Genomic DNA, 21,005 nt, shown 5'->3' on the forward strand with positions numbered 1-21,005 from the left:
GAAAATTGGTTTACAGTATATCTGAGCTTGATTTGTTCTATGCTAGATGTGTATTAAACAATTAACTCTTGTCACGAAATTGTTCTTAATGGTGTTATTTGTCTTCAGGCCAATACAAGATAATATAAGTGTTACCGACAAGAAAAATCTCATCTTCGATTGGTTTTTCAAATGTCCGCAAAATGAAAGTGATAAGTTCAAGTACATGTAATCACAGCGCATTAAGCGAAAATGTCGTTCTCGCGTGGGAACAAAATATCACTCAATGCGATTTCTTTATAGCAACTCGTGTCAAGGCACTTCAACGAAAGTTTCATCTCGTATAAATTGCTACGTAGCCTTTATGTTATGAATAGTTATCTTCCAATTTTGTCCTTAGTCTTGATACCGAAACATTCACGTCTTTACATGTAGCAGGTATACAATATTACTCTCTGTGATAAGTGATGACGTACTCTGGGTAACATTGTTCAGCCGTGTACACAACGAACTCTCGAAATAGCCAGTGACCGTCTCCCACGACAGAATCAAAGTGACCATGTCCATTCGTGCAGTTGTCCCGAAGACAGCTTGTTTTCCGACAAGGTGGCTTGCGATACTTTGTCGGGTTAGCGTCGTTACACACAAACATGTTCCCGAGTAGCATACGCACCAGCAGCATTTTCTTGGAGCCGTTTGACCTCTGCTGTTTATGATCTGAAAATGTTATTTCATAAATGACTTTTCTACAAATAGTATTTATCAATTATGTATTAAATGCAAGCAAAACTTTTTTTCGCTGAGTTATTCATAGGGCTAGACAAAAGTTAAAATATACCAACCTGTATACTGGTCTGCTTTTGTTGAAGTTTCAGCACCGTATATTCCCATACCAAACATGGCATTCTCATTACCCATTCTACAATCTAAACCCTGTCGAAGCACGGTCTGTAGGACATCAGGCTTCGTGCCGTGGAACATGTAGTGTTCATTAATCTCTGGAAATATATCCTCGTACAGGACGGAACCTTCCTTAGGTAATGTAGCTATAGCTCCTTTGTTTTGCACATTGATGTCTTCGAGTGGAGTCAAAACATTTGACCCTTCTTCCGCTAATATTCGGAAATACTCGTGACGCTTCGAAGCGTACCTGCTATAAAGGTCGATATGTTCGATCCTCTCGACCTTATCCACCTTAATTCTTTTGTGGCTGAGATTGACAGCATCGCGACCTTTCCCAACTAGTTTGTCATTCCACGTACTTTGTACAAGTTTACGTATCGCCTTTTTAGTAGGTCCGTCCACAGTAACCAAAGTCCATCGTTTCCCTGTCCTGTTGGTTTTGGAGAGAACTGTAAGAGGAGTACCTGCCCTGAAACTGCACCAGTATGGAGGACTTATGGGGCTGTCGTGTGCCAGGTTATACCAAGTGGAAGGGGAACATTTTAATGCCTTTCCAATTTCAGATGGCATACCACCTGATGTCGCACTCGTGAGTTGCTTCGATATTTTAGCCACTTGTGACCGTTCTCCTTTAAGTAGCATACTTGTCCCTGATGAATCTAAACGATAAGAAATAAAAAATACTTTGAACACTTTTATATAAAGGAAGTAATTTCATCAACTAACCTTTGGGTCTATGAAGTATTCGATTCCATCACATCTGTTATTTGTGAAACATTAATCATTTCCCCGCCTCTTAGTCCCATTTTGGTCAGCCAAGATCTATTTGAATATGATGATAAAGTGCTATCTCAGGCTAATAGTTCTTACGATATTTGACTCATTTCCTATAAAAATTGAAAAATAAAAGGTTAAAAGGTGTTTGCATTATAAAAATGATTACAATAGTACATTTCAACCCTCCTCAAGACATAATCTGAGACCCAAGATCCATGCAATTATCATTTTGGTATCAGAGCCTTAAGACTTTTCAAATAATTAAGTGTATTTTATTCAACCAAATATCTAAGGTGACAGGATTCGTGAAATTGTAGTCATTACGACAGCTTCTGCACATCCCCACCCAATCTATAACCAGATGGTTTTTGTTTTTTATACAAATTTGAAATTTACAATATGAAACACCAAAGATGTGGAGTACAAAGAGGTGGTCATTAATACATATTTCACTGTGATATATGCTATTCGCCTTTAAATAAAGATGAAACTAAAAGTATATACTTCTTACCAAACTCCATCTTCATTGGTAACTTTGTATGTTCCTCAGCTATTTCATACAGCTTTGCCTTGGTCCGTATAGAGATAGTCGGAATGGTAACGCGATTGGCAGATAGATATTGATCTTTTATGACCCTGGTCAGTTCCTTTGTTAACTGTTCGATCTTCCGACTACCACATGATAATTCAATTGAGCATCCAATGGTTTCCTTTGGGCTCGGTGAGTCGCTAGTCGTTGTTTTCTTCTTCTGTGTTTTCTGCGGTGATGTGCCTTTGTTTTCTATTTCAAAGTTATATTTAAAGAAAATCAATGCAATTCTATGTGCATTTTATTATCATGATATCATTATAAAATCAAAGGATGTAAAAACTCAAATGGAAAATAAATACATTTACAGTAGCATAAGCGTTCCCCTTTTGCGACAGGACTACAGTAAGATATGGTTATATCGAGCCGCTAGGGATCACTTTGTTATACGCATAAATCGTTATATGATATTATAAACACATCATATTAATCTTGACGAGACACGAAAACTACTACGTTATAGCAATAAATTAATTGTAAGCAAGTTCGTTATAACCGTGTTTTACTATAATTTCCGTTACGAAAATACTCCAACGTATCTAGTGTTCGGGAAATGTTATGAAGACTATAAATCAATGCGATATTTACAGACAAAACGCATAAGAATCAAAATCGTGCAAGAAACGACATAAAAATTCAGTGACTGAAAATTATTTAATTGGTGTTTTCAAACAGGTAAGATTAAGGTTTTTAAAACAAAATTTGTTTTCAATTAATTGGATGTTAAATGTACAGCGTCCTCATCTTGTATAGAAAACGATCAAGAGATTGATTAATTTCATTGAATCGTAAATTCTATGAGCAGAAAATAGATGTAATCGTCTTCTCAATTCTATTAATCAACTTTAAAAGCTCGCCTCTCAAATGGATGTGACGATTACTCTCATTATCAATGCACCAGACATACAAATATAGATCCTAAACCATACTAATGCATATGGATACTATTGTCATATAGTAATTGTTTCAATTTCGAAGATAAGAATTTGTTAGATAATGTTCAATACTATACTTAGTGAATAACAAAAGAAATCTAAATTGTATGCTTATGTAATAAAACTGAATGAATATTCATGAAGCCGTTTTCAGACTGACATTTTTATCAGATTTATAGGATCAATGTTATTCGTTTTGGTAAGCCTACAATAAACGTGCTTATTTCAAGTGGTCCAAGTAGTTTTATTTTAGCGCTTTTCGCCCGATACCTTTCTAGCGCTAATTCATTTTCAGTGCTAAATTATGTAAAAGAGTGTTTCCAGTAATGAACAACCGTATAACACTAATTTATGTCCACACTAATAAATCATTATTTACGATGCTTGAATTCAACTGGTTAAAATAAGTATTTTTACAATATTCATTAAATTCAAGATAAAGCATCTTACTTATTTCCTTTGCTAATTCGTCATAGGTAGTGTCATCAAACGCCACGATAGTCACTTCCTGTTGATAAAATTAATAAACTTGATGAATAATGAGGAGAACTATGTTCTTTAAAAAAAGCAATAACGTCATCGCTTTACAATAGGAATTGACATCACCTACTCCAGCAACACGTCAATTTCGACGTAACAAAATGATCGTCGACTTGTCTCAAATTATGACCTCGAAATCTCAGTTGGATGAGACTACTCGACGATAAACAGTACTTCGCCCACGTTTTGGTACATAAAAATCAAAGTATTGTAACGTCACTATAACATTTAAAGAGCTAAAATAAAGTTTAACAATCAAAAATCACATATCCTCTAATACACCCACCGTTCTCTCTCTACCTACTTTGAATTTGTTTTTTGGATCTTTCAAGAACTTGGTCGTTGTATCGACTGTAATAGCCACGGCCACGTGCAGCGGGTACTTCAGTAATTGACCACTGCCCATTATAGGAAGGGCGATAGATTCTAAGCTGAGGCTGTTTGCTTTTTCAAATACCGATTCTAGAAGAAGCGTAAAGGCCTGAAATACCAAGAAGAATTAGTCCAACTTGTGCGCTTGAAAGGGATATTGCTATATGAGAAGAAACCATCGACTATCAGATTATAACTGGTATAAATCGTCGCTACTCTAAAATAGCCTTGCAATGCTATTTAACCAGAAATTTGAAGCAGATACGGTTTATATTATACAAAATTTACATTTATGCAATACGCTGGTTCCGGGATACAAAGAACTCTTCTGGGAAGTAGATAGAAAATGTTGATTTGGTCATATGACCACGAAAAATTTAGGGCACATTTTTCTGTCATGGCGGTGATACTTATAGACGGAGAATACCAATGTGCGAGTAAAGATCATTGTTGGTAATACTTACTCGATAACGGAACTAAGATAAACTGTTATTTTTTATGTTTATTATTTGTTACTGATTTTTGTAAGAAAGTACCCTGGTAAGTTATGAAATATTTGTGGGTGAGACGTCAGATACCGTTGATTTCCAACTGTTGAGAGACAGCTCCATTTGATGCCTTAACTTACATGTCATTTCCTTGTGAAGTGTCACAGTTCATTTTTCATGTATATTTAGATTATACTTAGTACAATGTGTTTGACAATCAATGTTTAGTGTTTTGTCGTAATGTGTAATTTTCCAATTGAGAACAATCATTACATATGCCGCCTTTTTGTTTCAAATGTGCCCTAAATAAAGTCACGTGATGATGAAAGTCACATGACTAAAGTCACTGAGTGTTGTATTCCGGAAACGGCGTATTACGCGGAGTATTATATTATAAGTTAACTTTTGAACCAATTTCAGAAATATAACATACATCACATAACAAGAGTATCCGGAACTAAACGATTTCTCTTAGAGTTTCCATTATTGAGTAAAATTTTAAAACAGAATGTGATTGTTTAAATGGGTAATTAATTGACTACAGCTGCTCTGGGTATTTTAATACAATAATAAATGCTTAGGACAAAACATGTCTTTCATATCTGGATATATTTAGAAATTTTGTAGCCACAAAGTTATTAGGATAGTATACAATCATGTATTAAAATATTATCTCCTTGACAATCACATAACAATATAAACACATAAAAAGAAAAAAAATACACCAAAAATATCTAGTAAAGTTACGTTAGTATATTATAAACACTATTACAGTATTTACAAAAACAGTGACCAAGCGATCTGGATGACTGAGTGTTGCCATACCTGGTCAGATGATGAGTCCGTTCGTTTTTTGAGAACAATTGTAAAGAGGTGTTTGCAGGATAATTTACCGCCTCCACAAGCAATTGTCCCTTTACCGTCATATGCTAGCAATGCTGACCCATAAGACTGCAACAGTAAGCATAAAAAATCAACACACATAAATAATGCATTGGTTAAGTCATAAATGATAAAGGAAAATTTTTTTAACAGTTAAGTTTTAATTCATTCAAAGCTAAACTACCATATTATATCCACATTAAAGTTATTCATGTATTAAAAAACAAAATGCGGTTTATAAAGTCAATAGCATGCAATAAATGCAATTCACATAAACGAAGATCATGTATAATACAGTCACCTGGTAGTAACCTAAAGATGGTAGATATGGTATTGAGCGTTGGTAGAAGGTTTTAGATTTGAGCACTCCACATTGCATCTTCAATGGCTGTGAAATATTTACAGTTTGCACTGACATGGACTCAAAAACCATGCTTTCTAGAATTATCATTATTAGTGTATAATGATAGCACAAAACGCGCGGCGATTCTATTGTTACGGGAATAATCGATGACATAGCAACGTGGGGTCATGACCCAACTTCTGGTGGGAACATATGATTGACTCGAATCCAATCAGCTGTTCAGTCGAATTCGTTGACGATGACGGGAGAAAAACAAATATGGGTATTTAAATGAAAAAAAAAAATTAATATAATATGCAACTGCGGCGTGAATGAATGATATTAAGTTACGTGATTAACTGTAAATAAAAGGAATATATTTTTAATTTGTTGAGGTTATGAGGGTATAATGATAATGGAGCCCGTGTAAACTTTATGTAACCGGGCTTCGCCGGGGCTACATAATTTACACGTGTTCCATTATCATTATACACTCATAACCTCAACAAAATGAAAATATATTCCTTAAATAATATAACGTATACATGAAACAATGACAAAGTAATTCATTACCTGGGTCAGTTCATCCCCTCCTCTCTTAGAGTATGCTTTGGATATCATGCCTTCCTGTAGCTCGAGGCTTTCTCCAACCACATTCACTAAACCGTCTGCCTTTAAATGTCAGCAATCATATTACTTGTAAGACACAACGAACACTTATATAATTATATAAAGCCGTAAAAATAAATCATATAAAAAACAACACATGTGAGGCATACGCATTCATAAAAAATACATAAAAAAATATTCAACAATTGTCTTATTTTTATCAAGTGATATCCCTTTGATTGTTTGATTGACATGATAAATTGCAATTTACAATCTTTTCCCGAGTGACGTCCCCTTTCTTGATTAACATTGATAATTACAATAATTGCCTACCTTTTCCCGAGTGACGTCCCCTTTCTTGATTAACATTGATAATTACAATAATTGCCTACCTTTTCCCGAGTGACGTCCCCTTTCTTGATTAACATAGATAATTACAATAATTGCCTACCTTTTCCCGAGTGACGTCCCCTTTCTTGATTAACATAGATAATTACAATAATTGCCTACCTTTACCCGAATGACGTCCGCTTTCTTGATTAACATAGATAATTACAATAATTGCCTACCTTTACCCGGGTGACGTCCCCTTTCTTGAGTGACATGAAAAATTACAATAAATGCCTACCTTTTCCCGGGTGACGTCCCCTTTCTTGAGTGACAGTTTGGTGCCATTGATGGTGATACTGTCGGACTTGTCGGACCTGTTGAGGGGACGGGAACATGTACCTCTATTAGGCATGCAGTAAACCACTTGGACAGTACCATTATTAGGATCGAATAATCTAACCAACCGGATAGGGAGTTCTTGTGAGGACGGTTTTGACATAGAGTCGCTCCATGGTTTTCTGTCAACACTACCGTAAAACTAAAATTAATATCTTCACAATATTAGGGTAAGATAAATGCATTGCACAGGAAGCATTGGATTATATGATGCTAAATCTACGCGCTAAATGGCTTGACTAGTAAGCATTGGAGGCTATGCTATTATTATCTAAGACATGATATATTGTTATTGCGATGGAAGCAAGCTTCTTTTTCAGCCATTTTATTGCCATCAATGGTCTACGTCCTATTAACAGACATAAAAGGTTAAAAAAATAAAATCACAGTTCGCGAACAAAACGTCCTTTAAATAATTTAAAATCCCATTGAGATAGGCAAGTTCAACGAAATCAAATAACTTAAGATGATTTCTTAACTTCGGTAATGTTTCCCTAAGAAGAAAGTTCAGAAAAAGAGATTCCTTAAGCCAAGGAACGGAATAGTCTTGAAACAGAAACAACGTGTTCATGGTTAGGGAAAGTGAATTTTGGACAGAGCTTGTTATAAGTATCGCGCGTCAGTTGATTATCATTACCCCAGACGGTAAACAGCGGAATAAGTCCCCAATGTTATCATAAATTACACTGGGAAACTGGAATTTGTTTGGTGTTGTAATCTTATTAATCAATATAGATTTTCCTTCGTATAAGTTATAACTGTTTTAAGAAACTCTTACTTTTTTGTTTTGTAACGTAGTTGGCCTTTACAGATTTATAGAATTTTAGACAGATTTGATTGGATATATCCCACTGCAAAATCCACCAACCTATTCTAATACATTGTATGTCTTCTGATCTCTATCATATCGGATACAAATGGGATAAAAACGGCATGCTAACTAATTAGTAACACATACATTTATTATCGGATAAGTCGTTATGCAAAAAATATTAAACGGAACATGTTTTATCGACATGTATATTTTTGTATTGCTCTTGAAGGTAAATGCAACTGAATATAATGATGCCGTTTGTGTTGGCATAATATTCGAAAGAGCTTTTGATATGCAATAAAATCTAAGATTGCGCAAAATAATAAATCCACATGCACTGGCAATACACTAATCAAGGTCCATGCTATATAGTTACATACTTTCTAAAGCTGTAAGCTATTGCTCGCTTAGTATGCAAAGCTTACCTCGAAGGTTTTTCCGTTGTGCTAGTAGGTCGTTTCTGTTTCGTGGCCTTCTTCGTAAAATTGATGTCTATCTTGCATCCCTCATCTTTTTCAAACTTTTCCAAAAACTGTTTTCCAGTTTGAGATTCAAGACACACAGAAACTATCTTTTCTTCTTCGTCTGCAACAATGGATGGAAATTGTCCTCATATCAGGCTAAATACTCAATGCAATATCAACCAATCAACCAAACAAGCTAAAAGGCAGTTTTTTAATGTTGATCCTTTTGAATCAAGCACACAAAATACCATTACCACACAATTGTTGAAATATTGATTTTATCTTATTCAAACCATTGTACACGTTTTCATAGTACGGTCAACACAAACGAGTGATGCATTGGTTTAAATGTTGAGAAAATATTTACTAGGTAAGCGTACATACCATCAGCACAAATTGATGAAATATACTTTCAAAGTACAATCAACACAAATGGTTCACTCATTAATTAAAACATTTTTTTGAAAAACAAAAACCTAACTTACCATCAGCACAAACTGATGACATGTTGATTTGGGTAGTTTTCTCTTTGTCGTCAGATTGTTTCCCATGGTAACCACTAGAGCCTTCTGAGTGCGTTCCTTTGTCGGGCCTATGTGAGCGAATTCGTCCTTTGTTGGCATGTCGTCTCCCGTCTAATGGAGGTTTTCTGGAGTAATCCTTTCTGTCATTCTTTGGTGATATGTACGAGGGTGAATTTGAACTATGGCCTGCTCCATCACTAGCGGGATACGAATCAGAATCAGAAGAACTGTTATAACTGGGTGAATACGAATATAAGTCATTCACGGGGGAATACGACCCTGAAGATCGTCTCCAAGAGGAATATGGATCATTTATAGGCGAATATGAACGAGGAACATCTTCATCCCAACCATGAACCATTTCAGGGTATGGGCGATGGTCGCCCTCATGGTGTAATACCTCATCATATTGGACTGATGAACCATGACGAAAATCCCCTCTCAGGTCATCTGCACAAGAGTCTTCTTCTAAATCCGAATATGAGAATCGTCGGAAGTCATCGGATCTAAGATTATCTGCTAGTGTGTCATGGAAACAGGGAAAGTATGGTTCAAAGGTCACAGGCCTGCCAGATATCGTGTGTAATTTGGAAAATATCCGGGGCAATACTGAAACAAACAGAAATGTTGGTGTCAACATTAATTGATAGTCTCTTTTTACGATCTATAGAAATTGTCGCGGACTAGTTTGCGTTGATATTAGGAGACTGTAACATACATTCACATGTAAATAGTATTTATAGGTACTTCTCCTTGTCAATAATTTAACTGCGGTCCTGAACAGTTTTGAAATTTTGGCTAATGCTACACATGTATGTTCCTACCTTAATTAATGCGTATGCTTATGCTGCAATTAAAAAACGGAATACCTTTCTCCGTATTTCTTCGAAACCTTACGATGAGCAATTCACCCTCATTGAGTACTTCCGGTCTTGCGTCTGGCCCTACCCCCGATTTCCGGTCCAACATATATGCATAAAGTTGGTCCGGATCGATATCATCATTGTCCACAACTACTATGCCCTCAGGTCGTGTCTCAATCTTAAAGATGAACAAGTCTTCTTTTATGTTCCGTAGCTCCTCTTGGCATGTTCTGATATCTAGAACAAATAATACAAATTTGTAAATCAGGAACAATATTTGTATTGGTGATGGAAACAAATCAGAAAACAATAACCAATCAAGTAGTTTCAATCATCGTTGATACCCCATGATTTACTATCACTGTCATTATATCCATCCGTTCGACAATGTCATATTGAAACTGAAGGCTTTTCAGGAGAAAACTGACCAATCATAAAGTTAAAAAGATAATTTAAAGATTGCGAAGGACCGTCTCCATACTTCAATGTCAATGCAGTGTATCCGCAGTCGTTTGGCTCTATAGACATTTTTCTCTCTACACTGTACATATATATGTAATACTGAGACAACATTACAAATATAGATAGACAAAACTGTTTATAGAGCCAAACACCTGTGGGGTATCATTAACATTCGATCTACCGAATTATGATGCACATCAAAAAACAAACTACATTATGTACCCTGTTACAACTTACACAAACTGCCGCACAGGAATTTCTTTAATATTGCTCAGAGTAGAGAAGGCTATTGATTTATATATATATATAACTCCTAGAGTATCGAGAATGAGTTTCAGTTGTCTGGGAATATTGCATTGAGAAAACGGAATGGCTAGTGCTTGGTATCTAGACACAATAAATGCAATGATGACACAAATAAAAAGCTTAACGTACTCTGAATAAACCGCACTAAGATTTGTTGCGTTGTATCATCATAATAATAAAAACAATCTACACAAATAAAACCTTATAAAGTAATCTACTTTTTCTCTTCGAAATTCGCTAGATCCTAAGGAATCGAATGTTAATGGAAGCAAAACGAAGTTGTTTCAGCCAATCAGAAGCGACGTTACAAACGGCAACACTCTGTTTTCGTCGTGGGTGGAAACAGTAACTGTAAAAGCCAATGAAAATACTTGTTACATGCAACATTGAGTAAATAATCATGGATATACCTGTGATTGGAAACTGGAAAAGAATAATGGCTACTTTGTTGACATGGTCGTGCCGATAGATGGAGTTGACGGCATTCGAGCAGCAGTCCTCGATCACTGGTATAAGTTGGCGATCATACGGCAAGCTTGTAGCTGATGTCTAATCAAAAGGTATTTCGAAGAAATTAAACGCAATTAAATTGAGTCTTTTAACTAGTACTTAGTTATATACATCACGTACATGTATCAATCGCCTCTTAACAAGTGATAACTTGTTACTTATCTAGTACAGATTTGTGTGTGTGTGTTTAAAACTGATTTTCCTTTGTTTTTGTTTTTTTAACTGTTTTTGACGGCAGATTAAAGGGTACGTTCTATGATTGATGCATTAGTTGTGCACTATTTACAGTGGTGTAGTGCGGATATTTTTAAAGGGAGGGGTTGTTTACGGGGAAAGGGATGGGTTGGAGTGGTATGTAGGCTGGGGAGTGAGGGTTAAGTTTTCTTTTATACGAAATTAAAGTCTGTTCATATTGGATTATAGAATTACAATCTCACAAATTGTATTATGCAACCGATAATTTACTGTATGATAAAGTTATTTTTATAATGATGTTAAGCATTTATGTATACGATGTATACGCAAGTTCATAAGGAAGTGATCATGAGCTGACTTCTAAATACGGTAGAACAAAGGCTAAATATATACAAAGCCATATTTCAAACTGGAAATTAATTGAACGAGGGTGGCAAACATATTGACATATAGACAAAATGTACAAGAAGAATGCAAACTTATTTTGTAATAAATATTCGCGTATCAAATTTTATCACAATATTTGATGTCAGAGTAACATTCAATTGTGTTACTTGTACGTCCTGGGTCATCAAATATAAACCATTAAAAGTGTAATTTACGAAACTATAGCATCACCCATCTTGCACCGATGTTATGCGTCTTAATTAAGGTCAAAATTGACATTGACATCGAGTTCAAAGGTCAAACCAGATAATGTTATCGATGTAGTAATATCAGATTCAGATATATACATTATCTGTTGTACACTACAATGATATCGTTAAACGACAGGTCGATGGATAGTTCTAAGTCAGCAGTGCGTTTTTCAATCATTCGAGGGTGTTCGGCAAGGTGATAATATAAATCTGTCCATCTTATAAACAATTGAGATTAGAGTGGTAAACATCATACTCTTCACGATGCTTTAACTTATTTTTCATCTATACCACTAAAGCGACCAAACAATAAGGGTGTAACGATTAATCGCGATACAGATGTATCGCGATATTTTCTTGATAATACAATTTCGCGATACATCCATCTTGTTTTCGATACGATACGATACATTCATATGATAGTACAATTACAATAACCAGTCGTTTAGGATCATTAATCTACAAATAATAAGAAATGATAGATCAGTTTCAAAAACTTTTCATAGAAAGTATCTTAGTATTATTATACATACATTCATTAGTTTTAAAATTCGGTAAGTTTCATTTTTTACATTTAGGTTTGAATGAATACTCAATGTTATATTTGATTAAATATAGCTAATAGAAAGATTGTAGTTTATTTGTAAAGATAAGTATATCGTATCGTGATGTATCGTATCGCAACCAAATATCACGATACATATCGTATCGAGACATCAACCTATCTTTACACCTCTACTAAACATGTTCGTATAGTACCACAATAATAGTCGGTTATTTTCGAGGGGTTGATATGCTCGTAGTTTAGCGGGCTATTGCTGTGGTCGCGAAAGTGAAGAATTATATATAACCTTATAGACAATGCGCGAAATTTAGAAACCGCTAAAGATGTAATAACCAGAAAACATTTGCATCACAGTAAGCATGTATTCATGATAATTATGTACGTAATATGGCGAATATTTACAGGTGTCCAAGTACTTTTAAAGCACTCTCACTTAATTAGTTTCGCAGTAGAACTACATATTCTCGGGATGGATCTGTGTTTATTATGGTGGCTGATATGCTTATGCACGCCATGCATAAAGATTTCCGGTACATCACAAAGTTAGCTACTCAGATAAGGGGATTTTGAGTATAATTTCGTGCGGCGCATTTTTAAAAGATAACTATTTTGATACGTATATTATATCTGCGCCGCTTTTAGAAATTACCAAATCCAATCACTAATTTTAAGGAAATTTGTACATATACATTGTACGTATGCTATCAGAAGTTTTAGTTAATAAAGCCTTTTATCTCTACTTTAGCCTCTTCTATTTGTATTTTATTCTATCATCATTTAAGACTATGCCATGCTTCGATGCCATGAAAAGCAAATTTTCATGAAAAAATCCCGATAAACGCTAAATGCGTCATCAGATAAAAAAAACCCCAACAACTTAAGTTGTTTGTTTGGTTTTGGAACTTTAATTGAGATAACAGGTGATAGTCAAAGAGTTTAACCGTGTGCACTATGCCAATGTCCCAAGGAAGTAGAGAGAGACGCGGGGTGGGGTGGGGGAACGATTAAAATGAAACATAATATCATGTCCATCTAATATATTTGTATGAACAATATAAATGGATTTAAAAGCTATCTTTTTTGTCCGTTGAACCTATGCTTTTAAGATATGTAATAAAAATCATTCGGACCACACTGTATAAGTTTACGGAATAGATAAGTCACCGAATAGATAAATTTCAAAAGGGGTATTGGAGAGGAGGGGAGGTCTAGCGAAAGATATTGAGTGAGTTTATATTTCATACATGTAATAATATAACGAATCAACACATACCTTAGCAGTTAATATTATACCGAAAAATACGGAGCAGGTTTATATTTCATATATGTAATGATCTGAAGAATGAATACATGTACATACTTAGCAATTGATATTATAGCGAAAAATACGGAGCAGGTTTATATTTCATATATGTAATGATCTGAAGAATGAATACATGTACATACTTAGCAATTTATATTATAGCGAAAAATATGGAGCAGGTTTATATTTCATATATGTAATGATCTGAAGAATGAATACATGTACATACTTAGCAATTGATATTATAGCGAAAAATATGGAGCAGGTTTATATTTCATACATGTGTAATTATTATATAATGAATGAAAACATACCTTAACAATTAATATCTTATCTGTGTCAATATCTCTGATATAAATATCCAAAGGGGAACAGTCGGAACTGAGAGCGAACGCCATCTTGATCACATCATCTAAACACATTAAACAGTTCTCGATAAATTCATGCCACTTTATAAAAGGACTTAAAGAGAATCGAGAAACGCGGAAACATTTCGATCGAGTGGGAAGTAACGTAATCTGAGTCACGTCCGGACACAAACACAAATATCTATATATAAACTAAAAATTCTACTTGAATATTAGCATCCTTGTATGTTATCGTTTTTTATTGGTTTATTTTTTGTTTTGTTTGACACTTGTAATAAATATATAAGTACAAGGACCATTATGTGGGCGATACTGTATGTAAAGTGACTGCGAAAGCCGAGTCAATCATTACGTCATAGTTCTAAAAGTATAATCTCTAATCTATATAGAGGCTCACTAATTTTTTTTATTTCAAGCAATAAATTGTAAACAGTCTTTTGCATCAAATCTAGCAGTATACTCGCCTACTCACCATATACAATATATACTAGGCTGTATGTACACAATTTCATCTACATGTACATGTCCATATATATTTTTGATTACGCATAGATTTAATGCAAATTATCATTTTGTGATTTCCTATTCTTATTTTTTTTTTTTTTTTTTTTTTGCATATTTTTCAATTTCCTCTTGCTGGCCTCTTCATGATATGGCACGTGCTACAGTCACAGTAGTATGACGTACATGTACATATACAAGATGGATTCCTTTACGAGGAAATACATGTACTTTATTTACGAAATATAGACAATCGGTTTACAAAATGGACTTTGTACCACACGAATGGAGAACATCCACATACGTAAATACGTGGCGTATTTTGATAAAAATCTCGAATTATAGATGCATATACATGTACATAAAATGCCTGTTTATTATATATCTATTATATGTATATTCAATTCCTACGATACTTGAAAGTTGTTACTCTCTATTAAGAAGATAACAGTATGCAAATAAAGAAACTGAAACAGGAAATAGTGATTTCCAAATACATGTATGTCTATAATACGTATACCGGTTCATTTTTTGAGGAAAAAAAGGCAATTATTTTTTATATATATATTTTTTTTTCAAGGAAATTTTATAGCAATGCTATATAACAATTAAACATATATATACAATACAGATAGTGTCATAAACATTCATCCACACATTCACAAATAAGTTTCTTTTAACTGAAAGCATTTCCTATTTTTATAGAAGGAAATAACAGATGAGAGAAGTAATTTCGAAGAAGAAAAAGTAATTATGCAAAATTTATCATAGTGATATAATATGAAAGTGCTGAGGTTCAACAGGGTTCATTGCTTTCATCCGGATTTTTAAAAAATGTTTTATACAAAGAAATCTGAAATTTGATTATGGGTATAGACAAGTTCTCTATTTTATGTTTGACAGACAGTAGAATAATGGAAGCGAGAATCTTTGATGCAAATTGATGACTTACAAATGTATCAGTGCTTATATAACGGACAGAAGGCTAAACTAGATCAAACCTAATAAAAACAAGATTTTATCTTCATAATAACACACAGAAAGGTTTTTAATTATGTAAAGTGCATTTAATTTCCATTATGAATCATTTACAAAAAGTACCATTAATTCAGTCAACAAAATGGAAGTTCATGGATCATTATTTACATATATGAGATATACATGTCATACAACATCAGACCTATGTGTAATTAACATACATGTACATTTAAGGTAGAGAGCTGGGTTTAAGTAAAATCAACCCATAATTTATAAAATGTAAATATCCACACTGTACATTGAACATGTACAGTAAATCATTAAAAAATAAAAAAAAAAAAAGGACAAAAAAACCCCGATATGGTCCCTTCATGGAAAATTTCTTTGGTGCTGTTGTATATATATTAAATATACATATACAACTTGTAAATGGATAATCCATTGGTTATCTTTGTCTTCTATTTCATAGTTCATTTACATGTATGTATACCTTGAAAGCCATGTAGTCAAAAAATGAATTGCCACCATAATACAGTAAGTATTGTACAAACACCTCTATAGCTTATACAAATAATTCATCAAGGATCACCACCATATATATGTTCATATGCATGTACGTGGTCTAAAATACGATCTTTAATTTTCATAATTATTCTAATAATTTTAGATTATTTACAGCAGAAAGTAAAACGCCAATGTTTAGCTACTGTAACACTAACTAGTATTTTGATGATTACAATATTTCTCTTGGACTTTGATGCAAATGGATAAGTAAATTAATTGTTGTATATATATAAAAAGGGACTAATTATACACTTAATTTTAAATATTGGTTGAAGTTCATATTCAAAGAAGATCCTAAAATTTTATTTATTATATTTATTGGAACTTTCACAACAGTAACTATTCAATGCATGTACAATGTTATATATCTATTTTCTTTCATACCTATACAGGTGTAATACTGGCTGGTCCAGGGCAATACACTCATGTCGCCTGAGGCTGTATTGCATGGCTACCCATGCATTACAATAAAGCCTTGTGACGTCATGGCATCAACAAAATCTCTATTTCTTCGGTAAAATTTAAACATTTTTTTTTCACAAATGACTGGTTTGACTATAAAAGATGTACACAATGAAATTTGTGTTGAAAGTATCACACAATTTTTCATGTATGGAAAATTGACTTCCAGTTGTGGATTTCTTCAAATTCGGGATCACAAAATGTTGCAAAACCCTCGGCAAGTCTCGAGTTTTACTACATTTTGTGACCCTCGGGTAGAATATCCCTATTCTTCATATCCACAAATGAAAGAGTCATATAATATTTGTCGGCTATCTGAGCATAAGGCAGGCAGTCGGAGCTGCCATTTAGTCACTGTCATCTATCACACTAACATAACACACTCACTGATGTACTGTAACAATTAACAGAGGGACAACCTTTTTTAAATAGACATTTATATAATTTAAACCTGTAAAGAGGTCATTGAAGGCTATTAGTTTGTTTCCAACTTAGAAAAATAAAAAAATGAATGGATACATTAATCCTTATGGCTAATAATCATTAAATGAAAAATCATCTTGTGAGACCTTCTTCATTTGAACTCGGAAATATTGAAATATTTATATCTATTTAAAGTTTAATTGTTGTTTTCAAAATCTGGATATCATTATTGACCCATTAACTGTGTATAGCACACTTAACACATTGAAAAAAAGGAAAGGGCGTTTATAATTAATAGGACCAAATTTGGGCTAGCTAGCATTTCACAAAATTATTGTACAAAGCAATTAAGCCATTCATCAATTTGCTAAAGATTTGCAGATAACCTGCCTAATTATATACATCAATCTATTAGGCCAGCCTTTTGGACGTTTATGGCAGCTGCCAGGGGTCTTATTTGCCGTGAAATACTGTAGCACAATGCTATATCTCATCAATGCATATAGTAATTTTAACAGGAAAAGCACATACACTTAAATAAGATAAAGTTATTGCTGAAATATATGTAAGTTAACAATTATATTATCAGCATTCAATTAAGGGAATTGACTTGTGAAAAACAAGTTACATCTAATACTGCTAATGATAGGAAAATGAAAGGCTATTTTGAAGACAGCACTGATGCTTCTACATTTTCAGAAAGAAATTAGAGGAGAATATCTTACAACAGCTATAGAACTACAGTTAAATGTCCACTTAGAGGACAGGTTTTTATGCATATATGGCTAAATATTTGTATTCACTGTGATGTCAAATCATATAAAAATTGGGAAAATGTAAAAAACCCAGTTTTCATGGTGATCGAATCACTTTCATGCTTTCATGACCTAACAAATTTTTTCATGTCATTTGATTTTTCACTTTTCAGTTTAAAAGCTATTCTAGATCTATTCCTGTAGTTGAAAATACTAGCCTATTTAAGACTTTGCGATGATTTATTTTCATGAATTTTAATCTCGCCCAAAAATTATCTCTCTCTAGCAGAAGTAAATTATTTACATATACAGTATTTGGATCCTCCAAAAACAGGACTGGTGCATGGTCTTTATATAGAAGAACTTGCTATGACAGGTTGAAATGTAGTTAGTTTCAGAGTATATGTGAAAAATATTTCTTCTATCTTAAGGATGTACTCCTCTGAGAAGTCAAAATTTTCTTGTATTAAACCTTTTTTCTCATATAGATTTTTGGAAAGAGGGTTTCATACCATGAAAGAAAATGAAAGAAAAAACATATGTCTGTGAGCTCGTTTTTGAGCTACTGTTACTCAAATTTACCTAGTTGACAAAATATTGGATTTTATGGGAATTTTGCCGTTTTGACCATATACACAAGAGATTAAAGCCATAATTTCCTAATGAGGTGTTTGATATGTATTAATGTTGGTAGAATTGATTTTCCAGTAGTCTTCTTTTGAAATATACCAGTTTTGATCAATAAGACTAATATTTTTTCTCAGAATAACAACATATGCTACCCCTACCCCTTAATTTTGAGCTACAAAATGCACCATTTTCAGCCATTTTTGCCAAATCTAACTCTTTATAGAAAAAGTTCTGGTATTAAACTTTTGTTTATATTTTGCATATCAATAGGAAAAGGGTTGTTCTTTCAAAATCAGGCTGAAAAATGGGGGGTCCACGTGCTTACTTTTTTGCCCCACTTGAATATTTGTTATTTTTCAGTATTTTAGAGTAAACAAGAGGCCCAGAGGGCCTGTATCGCTCACCTGGTTTGTAATGCCAAGTAATGTTCTGAATACAGGTTCATTGTTTCTTTTCTAAAGGAATTTTAATATTAACCTCTAAATCCCCTATTGGGCCCCACCCCTCCCGCCCCCAGGGGGTCAGAGCCAAAATTTATACAAGTTCTGTTCCCCTTCCCCCAAGGATGTTTATGGCCAAATTTGGTCACAATCCAAGCAAAACTCTAGGACAAGAAGTGATTTATAGGATTTACCTCTATTTCCCCTATTGGGCCCCACCCGTCCTGCCCTCGGGGGGCCAGAGTCAAAATTTATACAAGTTCTGTTCCCCTTCCCCCAAGGATGTTTGTGGCCAAATTTGGTTACAATCCATGCAGAACTCTATGACTAGTAGCGATTTAAAGGATTTACCTCTATTTCCCCTATTGGGCCCCGCCCCTCCTGCCCCCGGGGGGTCAGATCCAAAATTTATACAAGTTCTGTTCCCCTTCACCAAAGGATGCTTGTGGCCAAATTTGGTTACATTCCATTCAGAACTCTATGACTAGTAGCGATTTAAAGGATTTACCTCTATTACCCCTATTGGGCCCCGCCCCCCCTGCCCCCGGGGGACCAGAGCCAAAATTTATACAAGTTCTGTTCCCCTTCCCCAAAGGATGTTTGTGGCCAAATTTGGTTACAATCCATGCAGAACTCTATGACTAGTAGCGATTTAAAGGAAATGTTGACGGACGGACGGACGGACGGACGACGGACGGACGGACGGACGGACGGACGACGGACGCCGCGCCATGACATAAGCTCACCGGCCCTTCGGGCCAGGTGAGCTAAAAATAAAAGTGCTCAAATTACCATTAAATGTAAAAATAAAGTGAAAAAAGTGAATCATTTCACACATTAATGCTCAATATTTTAATTATCACGAATCAAGTGAAGATTTACAGCAAAAAATAGCTCAATACAGCTATAAAAATGCTGGTGCAGTGATGATTTAAGTAAAAACAATTTCAGTAAAAAATGGTAAAACTTTGGCTCTACTCAAAGCAAAAAAAACACAATTTCAAAATGGCCGCCAAATGGGCCATATTTCTTAAAATCCCTGAAAAAAAAATCTGCTAAAGTTAGAACTGTAATTTTTTGACAAAATTTGCAACTGGCAACTTGCTACAGATATTGATAAAATGTATTTGAAAATCTCATAACTTCTTTGATCTTTGTCAAAACGAGACTTCAACGGGACTGAAACCTCAGAAGAATACATCCTTAAACAAAAGTGAGAAAAGGTTACTGGAGATATATAATCTGGGCTCTATAACTAAACACATCTGATGGAGTGAAAAATAATTGATAACATCTAGGATAACAGTTAGGTTCCCAGCATGATAACAAATAGTCTAAAATATTTAGAGTGATTGGCATCTAGATTCAAAGGTATACATTGTGGAAAAATGAGTATCTATAGCCATATATTGCACATCACTCTCTCTTGTATAACATGTACACAATGTCATGTGAAACAAACACATACATCACTGTCTATCACAGGCAATATCACTGTCGATCGTAAGTAATTATATACTCAGGGTAACACTGATTTTTGTCATAGACAACAAACTCCCTGAACAGCCATTTCCCATCCGCTACCACAGAGTCATATGCTTGACCATGACTAAAACATTTTGACTTGCTACATGTTTTACACGGTGGAAGACTGTAATTTTCGGCTGCTGATGTTACGTATGTGTCACCAAGCAACAGTCGAATCATCATCATCTTCCTGCTGCCTCCCAAACGCCGATTTGCTGAGGAATCTGTTAGTGAGTAAACAAAAACAGTGTTATCATGTGACAGAAAATACAGCCTTTTAAACAATGCTATCAGCCTATCACCATACATGTAAATACGTTATCTACAGAATTAAAGTCAGGTAAATTAAATATGAAATAGCATCTAAGGGGCATAACCCTCATATATGAGAACGCATATGTAGTGTCAATCACATGTCATATAATGAGAAAATAAATCTAATTATTAAACAAGCACAACCAATAATTCCTGTTGATGGGCAACAGCTGATCAAAATGATGTAAAATATATCAAAAGTCGCATTTTCTATGTTGGCACCTACCTTTTTTTTTTTTTTATTTATGTATCATA

General features: G+C 34.3%; 2 protein-coding genes across 3 annotated transcripts in view; both read right to left on the minus strand.

The window, feature by feature from the left end:
* Window positions 1-79: 79 nt before the first annotated feature.
* LOC138328203 (protein mono-ADP-ribosyltransferase PARP15-like) lies at window positions 80-14,609 on the minus strand. 2 transcript variants are annotated; one of them, XM_069274892.1, is made up of 13 exons: window positions 14,102-14,609; window positions 10,987-11,125; window positions 9,815-10,045; window positions 8,907-9,554; window positions 8,383-8,542; window positions 7,046-7,121; window positions 6,382-6,480; window positions 5,409-5,534; window positions 4,028-4,204; window positions 3,634-3,691; window positions 2,171-2,440; window positions 822-1,541; window positions 80-696 (listed from the first exon to the last, which is right to left on the minus strand). In XM_069274892.1, exons 1-13 carry the CDS (start codon window positions 14,207-14,209, stop codon window positions 428-430), a joined length of 3,081 nt encoding a protein of 1,026 aa, XP_069130993.1. In that variant the 5' UTR covers window positions 14,210-14,609; the 3' UTR covers window positions 80-427. The 2 variants fall into 2 exon arrangements, with proteins under 2 accessions (XP_069130993.1, XP_069130991.1); XM_069274890.1 differs by having other exon boundaries at window positions 7,046-7,274.
* Window positions 14,610-15,686: 1,077 nt separating this feature from the next.
* The window catches only part of LOC138328202 (uncharacterized), a 30,134-nt gene continuing 24,815 nt past the window's right edge, over window positions 15,687-21,005 (minus strand). Inside the window, exon 15 of the mRNA XM_069274889.1 lies at window positions 15,687-20,659. Coding sequence (XP_069130990.1) covers window positions 20,400-20,659 — 260 coding nt within the window. The 3' untranslated portion in view covers window positions 15,687-20,399. The remainder of the gene's footprint in view (window positions 20,660-21,005) is intronic.

The sequence above is a fragment of the Argopecten irradians genome, chromosome 7, assembly GCF_041381155.1.
Source record: "Argopecten irradians isolate NY chromosome 7, Ai_NY, whole genome shotgun sequence".
Taxonomy (NCBI): Eukaryota; Metazoa; Mollusca; class Bivalvia; order Pectinida; family Pectinidae; genus Argopecten; species Argopecten irradians.

Bases quoted from the DNA above. Each gene is read 5' to 3' on its own strand.
- LOC138328203 (XM_069274890.1), bottom strand. From the start codon at position 14,209: ATGTGTTTAGATGATGTGATCAAGATGGCGTTCGCTCTCAGTTCCGAC. The intron at 4,205-5,408 runs GTATGGCAACAC...TTGGTATTTCAG, and splicing joins CGGACTCATCATCTGACCAG to GCCTTTACGCTTCTTCTAGA. The intron at 2,441-3,633 runs GTAAGATGCTTT...ACTTTGAAATAG, and splicing joins CGAATTAGCAAAGGAAATAA to AAAACAAAGGCACATCACCG.